Below are 24,867 nucleotides of genomic sequence, written 5' to 3' on the forward strand. Positions count from 1 at the left end.
AAAATACATTTGATTGTTAAGAATCAACCTTCTGCGGTTGCTGTATTAGAGAAGGCGACCGAAAACCAACCAATTTTAGCTAAACCGAAAATGTTTTTTTTTCTTTTAGTTTTAAACAATTTAGAATTTCTATTCAAAGAATTTAGTTTTTGTTAAAGAAAATTGTTGTTGTAGAAAAGATAAATTCCAAAAAATTTGTTTCTTTTAGTAGTTTTTAAATAGTTCTTCTAGTGATATTTTTTACTCAAATGAATTTTTAAATAAATAATAGACCAACTAAATAGTTTAATTAAATTAAAAAACTACATTAATAAATTTAAGAAAATGTCTTTATAAAACTCAAAACTAACTCTTTGACATACAATTCTTTAATATTTTTTTTTTAATTTTTTAAATAGAAATTTCTTTTTGTTTTCCTGTTCTTGAAACATTTTCGGCTGTTTAGTTTTCTTTTTTTAAAAAATATTATACGGCAAAATATAAAAACAAAATTTAATTGAAAAAAAGGAAATTAAACAAAATATATAGTTTAATTATTTAATTTGAGTTTATTTTTATTTTTTTTTCTTAATCTTTATAAAAATATTAGTAGCTTTTTTATTTCTTATTTTTTTTTTCAACTTTTATATTTTGGTTTTAGTTCGGGTTTTGTTTTGTTATTGGAATTTTTATTAAAAAAAGCAAGTGGTAGTTTAGTGCCAGTTTAGAAAAAGAAATAATTTCCTCATTTTTTTTTTTAAGTTTAAAGTTATTTGTTTGATTTCGTTGTGAAAATAAAACTGATTTTTCGTTTGTTTCAATTTTATATAGAGTTTTGGTTTTCTTTTGAGTGGTCTATTGTTGTTTGATTGGATTTCAAATGTGTTGAAAAACGTATTTTTTAACGAACAAACAGCGCGAATTTTTTTGTATTTTTTTAGAAAAGAATAAAAATTGTTTTGGGTTAGAAAGAAGTCCTAAGTTTTTGTTGGATTTAATAGGAAATTTAAAGCAATTTATTAGTATAAAACAATTAACTTTGATTTAAATATATTTTCTAAAGGTTTAAATTGAAATGAATATTCTATTCCTTAAAAAAAGTTTATACATAGTATAGTTAGTTAGTTAGTTAGTTAGTTAGTTTGTTAGTTAGTAGTTAGTAGTAGTTAGTTAGTTAGTAGTTAGTTAGTTAGTTAGTTAGTTAGTTAGTTAGTTAGTTAGTTAGTTAGTTAGTTAGTTAGTTAGTTAGTAGTTAGTTAGTAGTTAGTTAGTTAGTTAGTTAGTTAGTTAGTTAGTTAGTTAGTTAGTTAGTTAGTTAGTTAGTTAGTTAGTAGTTAGTTAGTAGTAGTTAGTTAGTAGTTAGTTAGTTAGTTAGTTAGTTAGTTAGTTAGTTAGTTAGTTAGTTAGTTAGTTAGTTAGTTAGTTAGTTAGTTAGTTAGTAGTTAGTTAGTTAGTTAGTTAGTTAGTTAGTAGTAGTTAGTTAGTTAGTTAGTTAGTTAGTTAGTTAGTTAGTAGTTAGTTAGTAGTTAGTTAGTTAGTTAGTTAGTTAGTTAGTTAGTTAGTTAGTTAGTTAGTTAGTTAGTTAGTTAGTAGTTAGTTAGTTAGTTAGTTAGTTAGTTTAGTAGTAGTTAGTTAGTTAGTTAGTTAGTTAGTTAGTTTAGTTAGTTAGTTAGTAGTTAGTTAGTTAGTTAGTTAGTTAGTAGTTAGTTAGTTAGTTAGTTAGTTAGTTAGTTAGTAGTTAGTTAGTTAGTTAGTTAGTAGTTAGTTAGTAGTTAGTAGTTAGTTAGTTAGTTAGTTAGTTAGTTAGTTAGTTAGTTAGTTAGTAGTTAGTTAGTTAGTTAGTTAGTTAGTTAGTTAGTTAGTTAGTTAGTTAGTTAGTTAGTTAGTTAGTAGTAGTTAGTTAGTTAGTTAGTTAGTTAGTTAGTTAGTTAGTTAGTTAGTTAGTAGTTAGTTAGTTAGTTAGTTAGTTAGTTAGTTAGTAGTTAGTTAGTTAGTTAGTTAGTTAGTTAGTTAGTTAGTTAGTTAGTTAGTTAGTTAGTTAGTAGTTAGTTAGTAGTTAGTTAGTTAGTTAGTTAGTTAGTTAGTTAGTTAGTTAGTTAGTTAGTTAGTAGTTAGTTAGTTAGTAGTTAGTTAGTTAGTAGTTAGTTAGTTAGTTAGTTAGTTAGTTAGTTAGTTAGTTAGTTAGTTAGTTAGTTAGTAGTTAGTTAGTTAGTTAGTTAGTTAGTTAGTTAGTTAGTTAGTTAGTTAGTTAGTTAGTTAGTTAGTTAGTTAGTTAGTTAGTTAGTTAGTTAGTTAGTTAGTTAGTTAGTAGTAGTTAGTTAGTTAGTTAGTTAGTTAGTTAGTTAGTTAGTTAGTTAGTTAGTTAGTTAGTTAGTTAGTTAGTTAGTTAGTTAGTTAGTTAGTTAGTTAGTTAGTTAGTTAGTTAGTTAGTTAGTTAGTTAGTTAGTTAGTTAGTTAGTTAGTTAGTTAGTTAGTTAGTTAGTTAGTTAGTTAGTTAGTTAGTTAGTAGTTAGTTAGTTAGTTAGTTAGTTAGTTAGTTAGTAGTTAGTAGTTAGTTAGTTAGTTAGTTAGTTAGTTAGTTAGTTAGTAGTTAGTTAGTTAGTTAGTTAGTTAGTAGTTAGTTAGTTAGTTAGTTAGTTAGTTAGTTAGTTAGTTAGTTAGTTAGTTAGTTAGTTAGTTAGTTAGTTAGTTAGTTAGTAGTTAGTTAGTTAGTTAGTTAGTTAGTTAGTTAGTAGTTAGTTAGTTAGTTAGTTAGTTAGTTAGTAGTTAGTTAGTTAGTTAGTTAGTTAGTTAGTTAGTTAGTAGTTAGTTAGTTAGTTAGTTAGTTAGTTAGTTAGTTAGTTAGTTAGTTAGTAGTTAGTTAGTTAGTTAGTTAGTTAGTTAGTTAGTTAGTTAGTTAGTTAGTTACTGCTGTCTGTTCTGTTCAAGGTAATTGCTTTATATATTGCAATGGGGCGTATGACTATTATTTATTTTAAAAATAATACTCATACGCCTTGGCGTACTATATAATATTGGAATTCCAAACTATATATCATAAGGACTTCTTTCTAAATTACATAATTTTTTTATTCTGAATGAGTTTATTTGATTTGATTTTCTCTTTCATAAAACTAAAACTTTTTTCTTTTTTTTGGTATAGAGTGTAATGTTTTATTTTAAAATTAATATGGTTGTTTGTTTAGGTAGTAAATACATACATAAAATACTGATAATTTCCATAAGAGTAATAATAAAAAACTGGTACTTACAACTTTCAATTTCGATGTGACACAATTGGCGATCCATAGGAAAGTATTGTAGATTCATAGGACATGATGCAGTAATAGTCAATCTAAGAGAAATATTTACATGATGATCATTTATCAACAACCACAAAAAGAGAGAGAAAAACAGAAATACACATTATTAATATAGAATTTAAATTTAGATAAAAAAAAACAATTAAACAAATGACATTGAAAGCATTTTTAGCATAACTGCTAAACTATTTACGAGACATTTTACCTAATAAGTTATTATTAATATTTTTTAATTTATTTTTTTTTTGGTTTTACAAGAGCAAGTGTTACTTAAAAGAGCGAAATACAAGTTTATTTAGTTTAGTACTAGTTTTCATACTAGACAATTTGTGATGATATTTAGCGAGTTCAATTGGATGAAATTAACAAAAGTTCATATTTATTTTAAATAAAACTTAAAAGGGAAAAACGTGATGTACGAAAATAGTTAGAGATAGATAGATTAAGAGAGAGATAGTTGTTAAGAGAGTTAAGTGTGTGAGAGAAATTATATAAAAAAATAAAAAAAGTATAATAAACTATATAATTATTTCATTACAACATTCATACTGGTGTAGAGTTAAATTATTTAGTTTCAAATTCTTTGATTACTAAAGGGTAACTAATAGTTTTGATTTAAAACTTTTAAGAAGAACTTTACATAACTTATTGCTGCATTATGGTAATTAATTTTTATTTTATTATATTTCATTTATGTATGGAGTTTATAGTTTGAGTTTGAAATTTGCTGAATTGAGTAATAATGTAGGGTACTTGATAAATTATTAATTGGCTTTATTTGTTTAGTTTATATTAATATACTTACGTTTTTTTTGAGCCTTTATGTTTTTTTTTATTAAAGTGTTTTATAACAAACTTACAAACTCTTGGCCTGTGTAGAATCCTTTACTAGAGTCAAGTATTTGTTTAGCTTTCTGTTAGGTTTCGGATTTCTTTGGTATGTTTTTTTTATTTTATTATATTGCTTTTTGTTGGAGGGGGATTTTTGGACAGATTCTTGTTTTAAGGTAGTAGAAAAATTAAAACTGGAGAAATTTCCTTTGTATGTGTTTTTTTTAGCTTTTTTTTTCTTAGCAGAAATTTCTCCATTAGTCAAACCTTTTAATGGTGTAGCAAAACACACTTTATGTAAACTTTTATGTATTATTATTATTTGTATTTGCTTTTTGTTGATTTAGTTATTGCTGTTTTTGTTTATTGTTTTCTTTATAAATGTTAACGTATTTGTTGTATTTTTTTAAGTAGTTGATAAATAAAGAAAATTAAATTATAAATTATGAACATGCTTTAAAAACAGGGATGAAAAATATGCATTTTTTTAATATTTGTGTCAATGAACTTTAAATTGTTTGTTTTAAAGTCAGACATACGTATGTTTGAAAATAATAAGTATTTTGATTAAAACGTAGGTTGATCTTTATGATTTGTAATTTCGATCATATTGATTATTATATGAGTTATTCAGGACTTTTGACTTATGGGTCTATTATCCAGTCTATGGACGAGTCCTTTGGATATTCTATTAACTAGTCAATAGATTAGTCAGCAGACTGAACCATTGTATAGTTTCTTGACTATTCGATTGTCTAGTTTATTAAACCATATAGTAGCTAGTCTATGACTAAATGACTTAAACCGGAGACCTATCAGCAGACTAGTCCATAGACAGTTATAGACTATCATCTAATTGAATAACTAATTTATAGACCTGGCTATTAACTTTTCTATTGAGCAGTATTATGATTAGCCTATTGAGAAGTATATTGGCTGGGCTGTTGACCAGACTATGGACTAGTCTACTGACTAGTCTATTTACTAGCTATGAACTATTCTATTGATTAGTATATGGACTACTCCAATAACTAATAAATAAAATGGTCTATTGACTATTTAAGTTAATAGTCTATTGATAAGGAAGATCCTGAAAGATTTCCTCATCAAAATCAAAGAATATTAACAAAATAATAACTACCCAGCAAAAACGTTTATTAATAAATAAGTGGTTAAATGGTAAAATTTACTTGCACAAGTAGTAGGCAAGTAGTTACCCAAAACTTAGTCAGTCGTATAAAAAAACGTACTTCTTTAAGGTGAAGATGATTAATGTACGAGAAAGAGTGAGTGAGTGAGTGAAAGAGGCTGTGCCGAACATCATAGTTTTAAATTTAAGATTTTTTCTTTCGTTTATAAATACTTTCCCATCTCTGTGTCAAAGAAATAAATTCAAAACAACAAACACAAGTACTAAAAGTTGTTGTAGTTGTTTCCAGCGGTTTATTGTTTATTATAAACAAGCAAACACAACGTACACACAAACCACCGCAATCTGAACGATGTTGCTGTTTTCATGCATATGCATCCAAAAAATACAAATTTTTTGACGAAATTTTCAGAGGTTGTGTACGATTTTTGCTCATATCTCTGTTATTTATGAACCGATTTTGCTGATTTTAAATAGAAAACTCTTCGAAAGCATGTTAGATAGAAGTATTGAAGACTGAAAAGATATTTGTGGTCATGGCTTAATTGATTCCGCTATCTATAAGGATCCAGAATATATATATATAATGACAAACTTATATATACCCTTCTCAAGCCCCCTTGATGAACTTGACTCTCATCTCGGTGCATTGCAATCCCGAGTAAAGATGTGCTACCAGTACCTCTAGTCTGCCGGGACTATAAACTGGTAATGACATTTCACTCCGTGGCTACCTTGGATGATTTGACATGGGGTCTAACCAGAGCACCACATAATCTGTTACTACGCGTGGCCAGCTTCCCGCAGGACTTGTCCTGTATGGTCAGTTGGTTGAGGTTCCTTCGGAATCCACGTAGTGGCTGTGGTTTAAACCCAAATTCGCGGAAGGACATCACATACCCCAAAGAGGAGTGACTGTGGGACTAAGCGTTGGAAATGAGTTACGGTTAATTGTATATGATACAGGATGAATATAAGAGTACACGGAACTCATCCGCCCGTATACCTAGAGTGAGTCTGTCGTATGTTGTTCTCTTATGAGTGAGTCGGATAAATGAGAAGAGTGCTGGGTTGAATGGCGATGGATGAAAGGTATCTTATACAAGTGATACCATTGAATTGTCCAGGTATGTTCAGAATAAACTCTGTTCATTCCAGAATTATTACAGTGTATCACTGTGAGTAGGAACAAAGTCTCGGCTTATTTGATTCCTTGCCGACTCAACAGAGGCCATCCCATCTGCGTGGTTGTAAACGGAAGTGATGTTTTTGCATCTCGGAAGTTAAGCAAAGGGACAGCAATGGTTAGAGATTTGAGCAAAGTGCACGTATACTGTACCGGAACTTGCATATAAGTAAGAAGCACAATGGGGCGGTGGTGATTCATCACAAAAACTCACCTAGTGGTTGAAAAAGACCACCGTGAAATAGGCCAACACGGCAGGAGTTCACGTAAAGCACTTTGTCATTAATTAGAAAGTGTTTATATAACACATTATTAATAAGACGTTATTAGACTACTTCTATGTAATCATGACTATATATACCAGTCATTGAAAAGTATGTTAATAGGTAAGGGGTTATAATTGAAAGTCATTGCCAAGTTTTTGCTAGGTACTTTATGGACTTGACTTTGACTAGTCTATTGACAGGTTTACGAGGATTATGCCAATTATATTTATATATATTTATATTATAAAAATAAAAATTTTTATAAAAATAAAAATTTTTATAAAAATAAAAATAAAAAATTCAGAATATTAAAAAACGTATAATTTTGTCTATAATAAAATATAAATTTGAATGAAAAATCTAAATTTTTCATTAAAAGATCAACATTTTCGTTAAAACTCAACATTTTCATATAATTCCAAAAAATTCAAAATTTTAAACATTTTTCATAAAAATTCGACATTTTACTAAAAAAAAATAATTTTTTAAAAATTTTGATTTTTTCGAACATTTCTTAAAAAACTAAAAATTTTCATAAAAATCTGAAATTTAACAATAATTTTTAAAATACTTGTACAACTTTCTTAAATTTTCATCCCTGTTTAGAAGATAAAATGATTTAATTATAAAAATTTGAAAAGTGATCTTGAGCGAGACAGAAAGATGTATTAAGAGAGATAGAAAAATATATATTGTGAGGTTTTTTGAGGGTAAAGATTACATTATGAGGTGATTATGATGATAAATATATGTATGTAAGTTTAAAAAACAAAACTAATTTTCTCTTTATATCAATAAAAACCATAACGCCAATTGAACTCACTTATAGAAAAAAATCTTTTTCACTTTTTGTAGAAGTATATTTTGTTTCCAAAGCAACTTAAAAGTGAAAATGATTTTTAGCTTAGAATTAGAATTTTTGTTTGAAAAATAAAATCGATAAAGTAATTTAAACACATTAATATAGAATATATTTCTTTATAAAATTGAAATAGTAAAAAATATTTAATTAGTTTTAAAATTTCTTTTCAGCTCAATGATTTACGATAATTAACCTTTTAGTTTTTTTTTTTGATTAATTGCACAAAATAACACACACACACAGTTTAGAGTTTGATTAGTTAACAAAAAAGGAAAGGAAATAAATGTTCAACAAAAAAACTTTAACGACATTTATATTTTTATAGTTATTAATAATATATTTGTTTTAAAAACAAAAATCATAAAATAAAAACATAAAAGAAATACTGAAATTTTGATTTAATGTTAGATTGTTTTGTTGATTGCTTTCTTTTACCTAATACTTCTTGTTATTGATCCAGAATGGTGAACACGTATGAATTCATTGCTGGTTGTGGCAATATGAAAATATGATTGTTTTTCATTTACGAAAAAGGTGTCAGGTACCCAGATATTTTTAATGAACTCTGATCCAACCGATAGTGTTTCTACACCAGGTCGTTTTCTATACGCTAAACGAGGATCGGTCCAAAATTGACGAAAGTAAAAATCCAATGTAAAGTCCTTTTGATTGTTTAATTTTATGCGGAAAAAACAATCAATATTTGTGATGGTTTTGTTTTTATTTTCAGTAGTAGTTTTTGTGTTTTATTTTAACAAAAAACCAATTTTATTTTGTTATTTGTGTAAAACAAATAATTGTTATTTTTTTAAATTGTGTTATTATTTGGTTTTGGTTGTTAAATAGGGGGGAAAGGCAAAAAAGGTAGAGAAAAAAAATATATATAAATGTATTAGTTATGTTTGTTTACTAAAAATCTATTCAATACAAATTGTTATATAATTAAATTAAAATTTAAAAATTATATTAATTAAAATTATAAATTTTATATATTTTAAACAAATAAAACGTGCTTTTGATTTTTTTCTTTTATCTTTTTTTTTTCAATTTCAAACATGCATTTTTAATTATAATTTCACAAGCATTTTTTAATAATATTAAGTTTAGTTATTGTAATTGTTTTGTAAATTATAAAAAAAATATTAAAGCTTAAAAAGCATTTGGTTTATTAAATAAAAATTATAAACAAAAAATTATAATTAAATTAACACACATAGACAGGCAGAGTGTTTTATTTTATTAAATTTATAAATATTCCATTAATATAGTTTAAAGTAATAAAAAAAATTCTTAATAAAGTAAATATTTACAACATTCAATTTTGTTCAATTTTACACATACATTTATGTTTATATTTACATATTATTATTTTATGATATATATTTACAAATTAACAAAAATTATACAGAATCCTCTCACAAATACTTGTTTTGTAAAGTACTTTTCTTTTCATTTGTGTTTCCGTTTCCTTTTATTTTAAATGTTTTATAACGTTGGTTTTTGTTTTGTGTCTTTTAGTAAATTTTATTTTTGGACTACAACAACTACGGTTTCTAGAAGTATGGATTTATATTAGTAAATATTTGTTTAGTTCTTTTTTTATAATATTTAATAACACTTTGCTACATAGATTTCATAAATAACACATATGTATAAAAGGTGATTGAATTCGTGATGAGTGATGAGTAGTTATACATAGGCAAAATTGGTTGGTAGACAGACTGGTTGGTAGACAGATAGAAAGACAAGCAGACAGAAATACAGATAGACAGATAGATAGACAGGCAAACAAACGGACAGACAGAGAGACATATAGATAGACAGACAGATAAATAGACAGACAGACAGACAGACAGACAGACAGACAGACAGACAAACAAACAGACAAGAATTTCTGAGTGCTTAACGTGAACACCTTATTTCACGGTGGAGTACTCGAGCTATTTAATCTCTTGCCAAGTTATCACGTTGCGGAATGAAACGGACAGAACGATAGACATATAGACAGAGATAGATAAACATACAGAGAAATAGATAGACAGACTAGAATGTCTTAGTGCTTAACGTGAACACCTTATTTCACGTTGGAGTACTCGAGCTATTTGATCTCTTGCCAAGTCATCACGTTGCGGAATGACAAGTAGCATAATGCTACCTGGACAGGCGGAGATTTGCCGGACGAATCAAAAATGAGGAATCTCCGAAACCCCAACAAATGCGCCTGATGAATCATAATCTCGGTTTGACACCGACAAGGACCAACACATATACGCATTGTCATAAGCGACTCAGTAGCGTCCCCATCCTCCAATGTTCCGCCAGATAGATTTCTCGTTCAGCAGATAGGCATACAGGTAGATATACGAACAGCCAGACGGACAGGCGGATCGAAAGACTGGCAAATAAACAGACGGATAGATAGACGTACCGAAAGACTGGCAGATATGTATATAGACAGATGATCGGAGGGACAAAAATGGACTTGGGCCAAGATGTGGAATTATTAACTTTTTGGTAACATTGGGGAAGTGATTTTTAATGCCATTAACATGAACTGAACCTGTGACCTCTTAAATAATAGAACTTTAATATACAATTAATAAAATGAAATAACTTCATAAAATCTTTGTAGCATAGTGTTATTATTATCAATTTGTTAGTATAAAAATGTGAGTAAAATGAGCAAAATATAGATGGGGAAGGTAAAAAATATATTAGCAAGTCTTGGGGGTAAAGGTAAGGTTTTGTTTAGAAAAAAAAATTTAAAGAAATAATAATTTTATTTTTTAGAAAAAAAGTAAAATTAGTTATAGACAGTATAACATATTTTATATTAAATTAAAATTCTATAAAATCACGTTTTGTAGTGATCATATGTTGCTAAAGTATTTTATTTATTTTCAAGCTTATTCTCTATTAGAATTCGCCAGAGGACTGTACGAGTCTTTATTATTACTAAATTTTATATTTTTTTTTTCATATGTTGATTTTTTTCATTTATTTTATAAACTAAATGTATTGATTTGGTTTCCATTCAGGTTAGTTTTTTTTCTGTTGATTTTTTCTTTTAAAGCCAAACTTAAAAAATTAAATTATAGGTAATTATGAGCTATTTGCAAATAAATTATTGTAATGTTTGTGGATGAATGTATGTGTGTGTATGTTAGTGTATAGGTAACAATATTTTAAAGTAATTTCGAAATTCTTAAAAGTAAATTTCATTTTAAATAAAAAGCTTAATATAAAAGAACATTAAAGCAGGATTTCATAGAGAAAGTATTAAGTAAAGAAAAAATATGATAAAAAATCTATAATTTTTCCTTCTCTACATCATTTTGAATACAGACACTTTTTATATTTTGTAGATTAGATTCTGTTTATTCAGAAAAGAAAGCCTTGGTCTGTCAATACAAATCTTAAGGTATGTTCACACTTATCAAATATTTGGCGAAAACGTATTTCAATTAAGATTTTTACATAAATATGATATAATTTAGAAGAGATTGCATTAAAATGTTGTTTTCCATATAAGGTACTGTTATTGGAAAACAGTTTCAAATATTATTATCAGTATTTTTTTTTATCAATTTATTACATATTTATAAATATATTCCAGTTTTAAAAAAACCCGGCTTTAATGTTATTAAACTAGATGTTTGTGTATGTGAGAATAAATCAAGTTGTGCTCTTAATTTTTTCAGTGTATTAAGTGTAAATCGATTTACCAACAACATTCTTTAACACTTTAGGGAAAATTAAAAAAAAAATCTGTTAAACTTTCTCCTGCATTATTAGAAGATTTGTCAGATTTTTTTAAATTTTAACAAAATTTTTAAGATTTTCTCTAAAATGTTAAAAATATGTTTGAGACGATCTTGTATATTCCATGTTATGTTATATACATATATATTTTTGCAGTACTTTAAGTTTTATTTTTAACTTATTTTTTATATTTAATATTTTTTTTTTGTTTTAACGTGAAGAATATGTGTGTGTGTATATTTTAGTCACATTTTTGTGTGTTTTTATTGAAATAAAATAAGAAAAGCAACTGAAAATTTAATAAATTATATAAAAATTATACAAAAATTATTAAAAATAAAGACATTATTATTTAAGTGGTAAACAATAGGGTTTCTTTTATCCCACAAAAATTCTTCTTAAAACATTTATTTTTTTTTAGATTTTTCGATGTAGAGCATAAAATTTTAATAAAAAATTTACTAAACTGTAATTCAAATTATTTGAATGTTACTTTCCTGCACAATACTAAAAGTTTGGAAAGTTGATGGCCCGAAAGTTTTAGCAATTTGCAAAAGACTCAAGGTTAATCGAGTCGTGTATTGTTCCATTTACAATCAGAGCCTTATGTATTTTTCAAACTCAATTTTTAGAATATAAGATATAAAATTTTAATATTAGAAAATACCGATTTTTAAGATATATTTGTGTGTCCTTCCTGTGTATCTGTCCGTCCGTCTGTCTGACTGTCTGTCTGTCTGTCCGTCCATCTGTCCGTCTGTCTCTCTGTCTGTCTGTCTGTCTATCTGTCCATCCATCTGTGTGTCCATGTAAACTTTGAGCTCACGTAAATAAATCTACCAATATATATGTATATATGTAAAGGTACGCCCATTTTGACTCTTTCCCCCGTATAACCCCACTTTCAGAAAATCACCTTTTTTTATCAGCAAATTGTTAAAATATTTGTGAATTAAGACAAAAATAACTTAAATGCTTTATTATTAAAGCATTTGTCATTCATATTTCATACTTTGCGGAAGTTAACAACGACTGATTTATATCGAAAATATTGACTATCGGTCAATATAAGTCGCTGTACACTAAAAAAAACTTTGAGAAATACTTCAAACTTGTTTACAACGTAAGTGCTTTGGTGTTTTTATTTCCGATCTATTGCGAGTGTAGTAATCATGTTTGTGTTGGACAACTGGCTACCGTTATCGAACTGTGAGTAATGTCGAGAATGGGACTGCATTGGCTGAAGGTATGTAAGTTCTGAAAATACCCTTTAGACCAAAAGCGAATAGCGCATTCCATTACATTGGTTATTAAACATTCCATAATTTGCTCAATAAGATCGGATAACGTGGAGATTAGCCGCATTGGAGCTGTGATTCCACATCTTTAGACTTTTTCTATTTAAGGTGTCGATTGTGTTCGATTTCATGCAAAGAATTTATAAACGATTTATATCTTTGAAAATAATATCATCAGATCTATTCGTGAGATGTAACCGGAAAACATCAACAATGCCTTGGGAAATTGGATTAAATTGGATTAACAGGATAAGGTACAGCGTAGACTAACGGGTCATTACGGTTTATATTATTGAATTTTGGAACAGCGATACGACACCGACTTCGAATTGGTCATTTTAAGCAATTTCAGAGGCCTGACATTTCGATTTATATATTATTTAATATCATCGATAAATAGCTGATGAGAAGAATAGCTTTTCACTTTGTTTTCTTTTTTAATGTTTACGCTCTTTTTTTACACTATTTTAACTTATTCTAATGTAAAGACAAACAAATTTAAATTGTGGTAAACAAAACTTTATTTTGGGAATTTTAAACAATGTTTGATCTCGTATACTGTATTGTATTTATAGTTAAACTTAATTCAAAAAATAAAACATTTTTAATCAAATAAATTAAAATTAAAAGAAATAAAACATAAATTTAATTAAACAAAAATTATGGGTCACTAACGAGGGTCTCTATAACTAAGCAAGAGATCGCTAACTAAACTTATTAGAAAGATTCCTATAAAAAAAACAACTAAATTTAATAGATAACTTGTAGTTTGTCTATATTTAAGTTCTTTTCTTTAGATCTAACTTTCTATTGCAATAAAAAACCAACTTTTTTCTTTTGTGTTAATATTTGTGAGCATGCGGAGCAGTCAAAGTATTTAAGACTGCTAAAATGACCATGTAAGTTAAATATGTATATAGACAAAATATATATATAAATGAAAACTTTTAAACACACACACAAATAATTGTTGTTGTGATTATTGTAGTATATATAGACACCAATTAAAAAAAAATTACACTTGTCAATCATGTCAAGAGCAATAAATATTTAAAGAAATTAATAAATATTTGTATGCAATAGATCGAGTAGTATTAGTTTTAGTAGTAGTAGTAGTAGTAGTAGTAGTAAGAGAAATAGTAAAAGTGTTAGTATGAAATTTTAAATGAAAATGAGTTTTGAGAGAGCGAGAGAGCGTTATTAATAAATAATAAAAAAAAAAAAAAAAAATGAAGCACGTTTATTGGCATTTGGTTTACAATTTTTATATACAATTTGTTAGAAATTAAATTAAATTAATTTAATTTACTTTTAGCGAATTAATAGTGCAATGAGTAATGTTCAAAAGAAATAAAAAACAAAGATGAAATGACGAGGAAAATGTTATGAAGAAAACAAAAATAAAGAAATTAAACGTTTAAGCTTAGGGAGAGTGACACACTTAGATCATCACTACGTTAAACTCTCCCTAAAGCTTTAAATTATGGAAAATCAAAAAAAAAAAACTTAAATAGTACTCTGAAGTTTTGTAAAAGAGAAGAGTTTGGTTTGTTTTTAACATAGAGAAGAATTTATTTAATGTTATATATAAAAACAGACAGATGGAGAGTAAGAGACAGAAAGAAAGTTTATGACAGAGTTAGTTAGAAAGAGAAAGAGAGAGTAGTAGTAAGAGAGAGTATATTATAGAAATAGCTATGAATTAGTAATTAGTGAATTATACTTAGTTTTTCAAAACTTTGTAAACCATTTATTTGAAATATATTTGTTTTTTTATATAAAAATATAAATAGACACCGAATTATTGAAATGGTTAGTAAATTAACGTATATATGTATATATTGTTGTAACAACAATAACAACAACTATAATGCTTTATTTCAAAAATGTATATGATTTTAAACTTATTTCCATTATTAGCTCATTCTTTTGAATTAATTTGAAATTTTTAATTCAAAGTTTAAAGAGTTTGAACTTAAAACACAATAAGACTAATTTGATATAGCGTGTTATAAAGACATAAAGAGATAAATGAAATCAATATCAAGCATTTGAAATTTTTTGATTTTTTAAGTGTATGCTAAAAATTTTATTTAATTTTATATATTAAATATTGTTTTGCAAAATTAGTTTTAAGTTTTTTTTTGGAATTATTGTGTTTTTTTTTCTTAAATAAATTTTCAAAAAGAAAAACGTTTACGTTTGAAATGCTCAAAAGCGCTAAAAATGTATTGTACATATTAAAGTGTTAACAACAACACAAAGTAAATTTTTATTTGTAAAATTTTAAATAAAAAAAATAATAAATTTCAATTGAAATTATGAAAAAAACTTAAAAATTATAAATGCAATTTAATAAAAAAAATATTTAACTAAAAATCACATCGATTAAGGCGTGTTATTAAAAATTATAAAAAAAATATTTTTACACGAAATAATTTATTTATTTCTTTTAAGTTAATTAATTAACTTTTTAAGTTAATTCATTTTTTTATTGCAACTTTTGAAGGTGAATTATATAAAACTAAAAAAAGTGTTTTCAAAAATTAAAACATAATTAAAAAAAAATATATATATAAAATTTTTTAAAATTAACATAAAGAAACCAATTTTTATTTATATTTTTTGTTAATGTGTATGTAGTAGTAGTTTAACAAAAAAAAAAAATGTTTTAAAAAAATTGTTGTTGCATATGTACCATTAGAACTTCCGAAACCGAACTGATACTGAGAACATACATTGTGACGCCAACCTCCACAGGGGGACCTGCAACATATACACACACACGTTTGTTTGGTTTTGTAAATTTATTTGTTTTTTCTGTTTTTTTTCATCTTCTTTGTTAGTATTTTGTGTTTAATATTTTTTAATTTAATTAATTAATTGTTGTTTAAATGTTTTAAATATTGCTTTAGCTTCATTAGTTGATTATTTTTGTTAATGGAGTTTTAAGCAAAAACTAATGTTGTTTGTTCCAAAAAACTAAATTTAATTTAATTAAATGTTTTTTATTCTGTATATACAATGCATACTTAAGTTAATTAATTAACTAAGTATAGAGATTGTTTTTTTTTTTTTAATATCTGTGTTTCCTCTTTTGTTCTAGAGTGTATTTGGTTTTGTGTGTATTTAACTATCAGGCTTTCTTTTTGTATGTGTGTTTTAAGTACTTTATTTAAACTTTAAATTTTAAAGGCTAATGTTGTGTAATTTTTTTTATATATGCACATTTATATTTGTTAAATACATTTGGTTTTTTCTTTCTAATTTAGTAATATAAAGTTTTATTCTAATTGTTTTATAATGTTTCTAGAAAACACTTTATATGGTAGCAGAGACCTGCATTTTGTGACTTTACTTCTTATGAGACTTAAGGGAAATTTTGCTCTAATAGCTTTATTATGTTCCACATGGAAGAAAAAACTTAATTTTTTTCACCCTAATCTTCTTTAGAGAAATAATATGAAAATAGTGTTTTTTTTTGGTAAAAATTAAGGCTTAATTAGAACCTGTATGGAGTTATAAAAATATTTTTAATTTTATGTTATTATATTGTGTTTCTTAGGTACGATAATGAAAAAACTTTTCACTCTGAAAATTAAAAATATTGACAATAAGACGCTAACTTATTCCGCGTAAAGTATTATGTTGAAAATCCTATTATAATCGTTTTAAAGGAAATCGTTTTCGGAATGAAATATAGAACCCCTTAGGGGACGTAATGAAGAGCTTTGCATTTCGTTCGGAAGTCACTGATGAGAAAGCAGGTATTGACGTTATTAAGACAAAAAGTGTAATATCAAACTATTACAGGGAGTCCAACGTACATGCTGTTTGGGTATAAGTGGTGTCATGTGAACTACTTCAACCAAGGCTCTGGATATGTTGCTATATATTCCACCTATTGAAACATATTTAAGATATGAGGCGGCACTTACAGCCGAACGGCTTTTTACTTTAGGCGAACTGGCCAAAAGCGGTTATAGGACACGTCATTAATGTATGCTGGATACATTGGAAGGTTATACACTATCATCGGACGTACCTGATCGCATACCAGACACAGAATATGTCGGAAACGTTGATACGCTGATCCCAGATCAAGCAGAACATTAGAGCAAATACCAGTAGGAATCCGTTGTTACACAGATGGCTCTAAATTGGGGTATAAAGTGGGCTTGAATTCTATATTCTAAGATCCAGAACTTGTCGACGCACAGAACTTGTCGACGTACCAAAAGCTAAATCAAAAATATGAGTGAGAGAATCCCATAAGGCCTCTTGGTATAATGAAATGGTGGGTAGAACCACAAAGGGGGTGACTCTGATAAGCAAGACGAGAAATCTCCTCAAAATGAGCAAGTCCGAGGTTAGTATGATGGTATTCTGACAGGATTACTAGCACATCTAAACAAAATTGGACATGCGGATTCAGACGAATGTGGAGCATGTGCAGAGGACAGTGAAACTCTAGAGCACTTTCTTTGCCACTATCCAGGAAATAACATTCCTGACTAACACTAATTGAAAAATTCTTAGGAATTTCGTCCAGGAAACTGAGTTTCTGAACATTGAAAAATAATACATTCTGTGAGCAAATTATTTTTTTCATAAAAAGGAGCGCACAACAGGACCGATAGTGACCTAGGGGTATTTGTTTGGATTTGATGTAGTATAAATCCTCCTATCTACCTAACCTAAGACATGATTTGGAGAATATTGCGTACTTTTAACTCGGTAATAGTTGGAGAGCTTCAAATTTTGTATAGGCTTTTAAAGTGGGTAAGTATACGATCAGTAGTAACTGTTTTCCATTTCTTTTTTTTCTAAAATATTCATAAGATTTCAATATTATGACAACAATTCAAATTCGAAGGTTTTAATAATTTGAAAATTAAGGATTGAGCCTTAGAATTCCTCCATCACATCAGATTTTTGAGATATCGAGTCCTTAAAATTTAAAAATCGCTGTATTTGGCTATATTTGAGTCGTTAGAACAGCGCGAACACATATTTGTGAAAAAATCTGTTTCTTAAAAAACTGTTTGCATTATTTAAAAATCTCTTGCACTTGCGTAGATATCGTCCAATAAAGTTTTTCAATCTTTAAGTTAAGATATCTCAAAGAATAATGAAGATATTATAGAAGTTAAATCTTTATTTTAAAGCTGACAGATTGAACTCTTAGACAATATAAGTGATTTTATAAATGAATATGTCTTCCCAGTTTTATAAAGTCTCAAATATGGCCAATTTCTAGAAAATTCTCGAAAATTTCTAAATGTTCAAAATTGTCCTAAAATTCTATTTCCTCATAAAATCTAAAATTAAAAAAAAATATGCTATTTTCACAAAAGTTTAAGATTTTGCAATATTGCAGATTTTCTTAAATTATCCGAATTTTCACAGTTATTCGAATTTTTCAAAAATTTGAAATATTCACTAAAACTGGAAAATTTTCGCAAATTTTGTAAAAAATTCGAATATTTTTAAAAATTCTAAAATATTCGAATATTTCATAAAAATTTTAAATTTTTACAAGAATGTATTCAAAATCATTTTTATATCATTTTATATTTTTTTTAAATTTCAAATTTTAATAAATTTAAAAATTTTTAAAAATTTAAAATTTTAATAAATTTAAAAATTTTTACAAATTTCAAATTTTAATAAATTTAAAAATTTTTACAAATTACAAATTTTATTATATTTAAAAATTGTCCTTAATTTAAAATTTTCCAAAATTTTCAAAATTTTTATAAATTTCAAATTTTCACAAGTTTATATATTCCATTAAATTGGAAATTTTTATATATATATATATATTTTTTTTAAATTTCAAAAATATTCAAAATTTTTGTAAAATGTTTCGAAATTGTCTTAATTTTTTTTTCATAAAACCAGAGGCTAAATTAACATATTCGTTATCAAGTATAATTTATCGTTATTCGATATTGAACATGAAATTTTGCACATTTTATGTCAATTTCAATATTTTCTATTGCTGCTCCTGGTCCAAATTGCCGCATACTTGATCGTGTAAATAATTTTTCCTTTTGAAATGATGCCTTTGATATTTAACAAGATCGAATAGGTTTTTAGCGGAATATGTATTTCTAACAAAATTTAGTATTTATATTTAGTATAAATCTAAAATCCATAAAGAAACTTTCAATATTTGTGAAACTCTTTCAGGATGAAATTAGATAAGTTCCAATGCCTTAGATAACCAATTATATTCTTTGAGAATCTCATATGAGTGAATTTTCATTGTGCTAAAGCTAGTTGAAATTCTTTGAATTATTAAAACTATTTTATGGAGCACAAACTTGAGTGTTAGAAAAGTGAACTAAAAGCTTGAGAATAAAACTATAAAATTGTAACACATACATAGCTATTGAAGAGAATTTAGTTGAAAATAACTAAACTTTTTTAAGTAGAAAACCAATTAAACGCATAAGATTTGCTTAAATTTAGAAATGTGTATGAAAAGAGGGGGGACAAATGATATAAAGTGAAAATTATTTTATTATAACTAAAGAAAAAACCTGATCCAAATGATGGATCCTTTGATTTATTGACTAACTGATTGATGGTAAAATTAATGATGGATTGATTGTATGAAACCAAGACGAATGAAAACCAAATCAAACTCTTAGCCTTCTAGTTTTTTTTCTTGATTTTTGCTTATTTTAATTAGCTTTTGCTTATTACTTTTTTTTCTTTGCTAAACTATAGTAAGAGAGCAAATATTTAGTGATTTTTGTTTGTTTTTCTTTCTATACTTTTTAAAGCTTTTTCCCAAATAAGAAAGCAATTTAAAAATATCTTATTAATAAGTTTAAACTAATAGTTCCTAAATAAAATGTGGAAATAAGAATAAAACAATTGCAATATTTAGTAAGTAAAAGAAAATTATAAAATATCAAGCTGTATGAAGAAAAGAAAAGATTTCTCTAGGAATATGGAACCAAATGAAAAAAAATGGAAATTATAATAATAGCGCCAATGAGCAGTATTTTTTCTTTTTTTTTTTGTATTTTTTTCAGAATTTTTGTGTTGACAGGAAGTATAAGGATAAATAATCTGTTACGGTTGGTATTTAATGTTTTTTGGTTTTTGGAAATTTAAAAGGACTTTATTAGCTGCTTTGACTACTAACTAAACAAAAGAGTAAGTAGGTGTAAAACTAATTAATTGGCTAAGGTGATTTTGGTAGTAAGTAGGTAAGTAGTAGTAGTTAAGTAGTAATGGTGGAGGTGTTCAAAACTAAAACATTCTAATAAAAGAGTGCTGGAATGTTCAATATGATTTTTTGTTTGTTTTATTTTTATTATTATTTATTTAAGTTTAAATTAATTTCATTTGTTTAACTTTAAAGAAACCATTGCATCTGTTTTGTTGTATTATTTAGTTAGAAAATTACATGGCAACACAATTATTATAATTTATAATAATAACAATAGAGTTAAAGTTTTAAATAAACCCTGTAATTGTAGACGTTTTTTTTTTTTTATTATATTTGTTGGTCCATTCAGAAGTAGTTACTAATTGAACAAATATTCCATTTATTTATAAGAGGAATTCCGTAAATTGTAAAGAGCAATAAAATTGTTAAATAAAAAATAAACTAAAAGAGACGTTAACCAGTTTAACAGAAGAGAAATACATAAATCGAAAACTCAATAATAAAAGACGGCCTTTTTTTCATTAAATAAATTAAAAATTTTGCATTAAAGTATTAAAAGTGTTGTTATTTTTTTTCATTTTTTTTAATTATAAAAAACTTTGAAACACTAAAACACAAACTAGTTTTTTTTTTTGAGCTTAAACCAAATAAAAGACAATACTAAATAGTTTAAGGAAACAAAACTGAATTAAAATAACAGAAAATAATAAAACTTGGAGTTATTTTAAATCGTTAATTAAAAGAAAAAATTAAAAATAAAGACCAGTATAAGGTACATTTATTTTAAATTATGTACCATTTTAACTTCTGATAGCGAGCTGATCGATAGCACATACATGGTGACACCAACTTCGACAGGAGGTCCTGAAATCAGGTATCAATATCAATGCTAAATGTAAACAAATTAATAAATTTCTTAACATAAACAAAATAAATTTTCAATAACCTAAATTTCAACTTAAAATAATTTTAGAAAAAAAATCATTTTTTTTCTAGTTAAAAAAATGAGAACAAAAAGTATCCAAATGAGTTTTTTTTTAATATTTTAAGAAAACAATCCTACAGCCTTAAAAGTTATTTTTTGTTTTAATCCTCTTTTTTTGGGAAAAACGTTTATTTTATTGATGATTTCTAGCATTAAATATGATATTTGTTTAAGTGTTTGTGTTTTGTTGTTGGTTTCGGGTTTTTGAACTTAGTTCAAAAAGTGTTTTTGTTTAGTTCTTAGACATGATGATTATTTAGAGTGTTTTAGCAGTTTTGTACTTACCACCATAGTTGGGTCTTACTCTTTTGTCATAACTGACACTAAAGGAATCCAATATAGCAGATATATTTACATCGCCCAGCATACTACCGCCAGCGGTTCTAAAAATATTGGGAAAAAAAAAGGAAAGAAAAACTTTTATTAGACATTTTAGTTAAATATTTAGTAGATAAATGTTTCTTTAATAGTTTAGTTATTTGTATTAATTACTTGTCATTTACATTTGCTTGATTAATAAGGGTGATTAGTTTTTGGCCTAGAAAGATTAATCGGCTTCATTTGTTGTATTGTTTATTTGGGTAATTTATTAAACCACTTTTTAATAAATTGTTTAAATATAAAAGTTGTGTAATATGATTATAAATCAATTCCAAATGGATTGTTAAGGACTTATAAGGAACCAGAAAGGAACATTTTGAATCAAATTGAATCAATTTCCTCACATTTAGGAACTATCGTTTTTTCACAAACGGACAGACAGCCAACTAGAAAGACAGACTGACTATGACTATGGACTGATCCTAAATGAAACTGCATCAAATTTATTAAGCCCTCAATCTCCCCACATTTAAGATCTATCGTTTTTTCACAGACGGACAGACAGACAAATAGAAAGACAGATAGACAGACAGACAGACAGACAAGAATGGCAAAGTGACTAACGTGAACACCTGTCTTGACGACCTTATTTCACGGTGGTCATTTCATCCACTGGGTAGACTATGAAGAACACAAGTGGCAATTTTTGTACATGGCTGTGCCGGTCTATGTACAAGCACTTTGCTGTACTGTAATCGAGCTATCTAATCTCTTGCCAGAGTAGCACCGCAGCATTGGATCATTCCCAATGAAAACCCCGACAAGGAAAAATCAATCACCGGTCTGAAGTCAATAGAAGGGGAGACAACTCCAGCATAAGGTGAAAGCAATTATCCGGTATACCGGAAGGTGACCACCCTTTTGATGTCATGAAAGATTGCATTATTTAAAATGCAATCCCCATCAACTAATGAACCATTCGTTAAACATTCTTTGAAGCCTGCTCAACCACACTACTGAGATGGTTCTGTTAGTTCGGCAATAGCACCTAGAGACGTATTTGGTAGTCCGAAATACCCAGCCAATAAATCAGGATCCTACTATATATCAGATAATGTGACAAGAGATGTTGGAATTTCCAAAGTCAATTTGAACCCAATAATTGCACCGATAAGTTGAGTGGCAGGTATTAACTATAAGTCGCGCCCTGTTGATATGGCAACAGTGCCGAGAACTTCCCTGAAGTAAAATGTCTTCTAAATTAGTACTAGTCTCCTGTCGGGCATAGGAGTCTTTCCCGATCGTTCACCAACTTACATCAGTTCCATTCTCAGATCATAAAGAACGATCTACGGAATGACAGGCAACTACCAAGTGTCAACCTGAGAATTCCTCAATCTATACTGGCGCCCTACTACGTGAAGAGTTAGAGATACTCAAAGTGTTCAGGAATCCAGAATAAGTTGCTCTTTCACATCACCCAGTGACATCTGGGGAGATGGCAACAGCATTGGAAAGTCCCTAAACCAACATTCTCTCCCCGCGAATTTGGGTTTAAACCACAGCCAATACGTGGATACCGAAGGAATGTCAACCAACTGCACCAGCCAGGATAAGTCCTGGGGGCAACTGGCCACCCGTAGTGACAGATTATATGGTGTTCTGGTTCGACTCTATGTCAAATCATTTCAAGTTTATAGTCCCGGCAGACTAGAGGTATTGATAGCACCTCTTTTCGACGGGATATTGCAATAACACCAAAATGGAGATTTCACCAAGGTAACATACCCCCGGGGGAGAGAGAAAAAGAGAGATAAACAGACAGACAAACATCAGATATATGGACCCAAGAATATATTATTTTGGGTCTACGACCAATATTTCCATGTGCTGTTTTTTGATAGTGGGTATAAAAATAAGGGAAAACATTAACTTAAACACAAATTCTATACGTTGTGCGTAACATTTGTTGTTCTTATTATATTTTTATGGCCAAACTATTTTCAAACTTTACAATATTGATGAGCTATAGTATTAATAACGGAAAGGCAACAAGGAGCATAAGAAGAAAAAAAAAACATAGGAAAACGATATAAAAATAAATTTGAAAAATAAGTAACAAACTGTAATGCACTTTAACAAACACTGTCAATAAATTTTGACAAGCTGTGCCTTGTTGTGTAAGTCATTTTGTTAGTTTGTTTTTAACATTTCTTCTTTTTTTGGTTTCTTACACTCAAAATATTATTGGCAACTGTTTCCGTCTTATGCCAACTTATTTTCCATAACTTTTAACTATTTCTCCTTTTTTTTCATGATTACCAATATGGGTTGTAAAGGTTTTGTAAGTTTTCCTTTTTGTTTTTATTGGTTTCGTGTTAGTTTTTTGCTTATAAGGAGGGTTAAATTTAAAGGTTTTAAAATAACTGCTTATGTAGTAATTTCAGCTATTGTGTTTTTTTTCAAGTTCCGGTTGTTTTAAAACTTAACAAATTTTACTTTGTTGTTGTTTTTTAAATATTTATTATGCCTTAAATTTAGGCAATTTTAAGTTATTTGTTTTTTTTTTTATCATTTTGTAATAACTTTTAATTTTGCCCTCGAATTAAAACAAAACAAAAACTTTATAACATGCTTTGTATTACCAAACAAGCGAAATTTAATACATGACAAAATAAACTGGGTCATATAGTGATAAATTATAGGAAGTATTCTCGTTTTATTCCGAAAAAAACAACTATGTTTAGTTGGCTTCAAAAAAATTGCCAGTATTTGTGTTTAAAAGTTGTTAGATAGACAAAAAATATTTAAAAATATTTTTGTGGAAATTGAATGATTGATTTATTACTATTGACTCAGCGATTTATTTTGATAAAGAATAAAAATAGTTTTTATAATTTGTTTTCAATAGAATGTTTTCCAAACATAGCGTATACTTAATATGTAATAAATGTAAATAAATATTAATCATACGCAGAAGTTTTGGGGTTAAACTTTTTTATTATTTAGATAGTTTTTCATATTTATAAATTGTACATGTGTACAAATGTACTGTGCCTCACAGTGCACAGTGGGTAAATCTCAAAAAGATAAAAAGTTTATAATTTCAAAACTTATTAACAGAAGTTTCGGTCATCATGGAGGCATAATGTAAGAAACCTGATTTTTCTTTAACTTAAAAATATTGCCATATTAGTCCTTTTTCGCAATCAAACAAATATAAAATCGTATTATCTAAACTGAAGTGTATCGGCAACTAACTGAGGGATTTAATATATAACAATATAATCTATGCCTTATTGACGCCACTTGACATAAACATTCATGTCTGTGTATGTGTGTGTGTATGAGTTTGTATATATGTATAATGTCTATTATTACATAAATTTTACTACCATTCAAGCATAATATTAGTTTCTGTTAACTGCACTCAACAACTTAAGGCTCATTTGCATTAAGTGTCCTTCAATTGTACAACTCTATACACACATATAACCATATACATACATACTAAAATCTTATACACATGTATATAATACATTGGCAAAAGTTTGTGTGCTTGTTGTGTTCAAAACACAAGCGCCATATATTAAATGGAATTTTATTGCTAAGAAAGAGGATATAAAATACATACAAACAAACACACTCACACAAACATACTGTCTTACATTTAGACTTAAGAATTTATTTATTCAAAGAGAAAATAAATAAAATAAATGCTTTTAAATGTAATAAA

The 24,867-nt window shown here is 27.1% G+C and overlaps 1 protein-coding gene across 29 annotated transcripts in view; it reads right to left on the minus strand.

Moving 5' to 3' along the window:
* Positions 1–24,867, minus strand: part of LOC119603873 (gamma-aminobutyric acid receptor subunit beta) — an 82,804-nt gene that overhangs the window by 27,397 nt on the left and 30,540 nt on the right. For 23 of the 29 annotated variants that reach the window (XM_037956132.1, XM_037956120.1, XM_037956131.1 and 20 more), the window contains 4 exons: positions 21,096–21,193; positions 20,622–20,689; positions 8,012–8,238; positions 3,231–3,313 (listed from right to left, as the gene is read on the minus strand). In XM_037956132.1, coding sequence (XP_037812060.1) covers positions 3,231–3,313; positions 8,012–8,238; positions 20,622–20,689; positions 21,096–21,193 — 476 coding nt within the window. Of the gene's footprint in view, positions 1–3,230; positions 3,314–8,011; positions 8,239–15,334; positions 15,403–20,621; positions 20,690–21,095; positions 21,194–24,867 lie in introns of all 29 variants that reach the window. The other 6 variants (XM_037956121.1, XM_037956118.1, XM_037956130.1 and 3 more) reach the window with 1 other exon arrangement.

The sequence above is a fragment of the Lucilia sericata genome, unplaced genomic scaffold, assembly GCF_015586225.1.
Source record: "Lucilia sericata isolate MDLA Ls3-8-SP2 unplaced genomic scaffold, ASM1558622v1 Contig000344F_arrow, whole genome shotgun sequence".
Lineage (NCBI taxonomy): Eukaryota > Metazoa > Arthropoda > Insecta > Diptera > Calliphoridae > Lucilia > Lucilia sericata.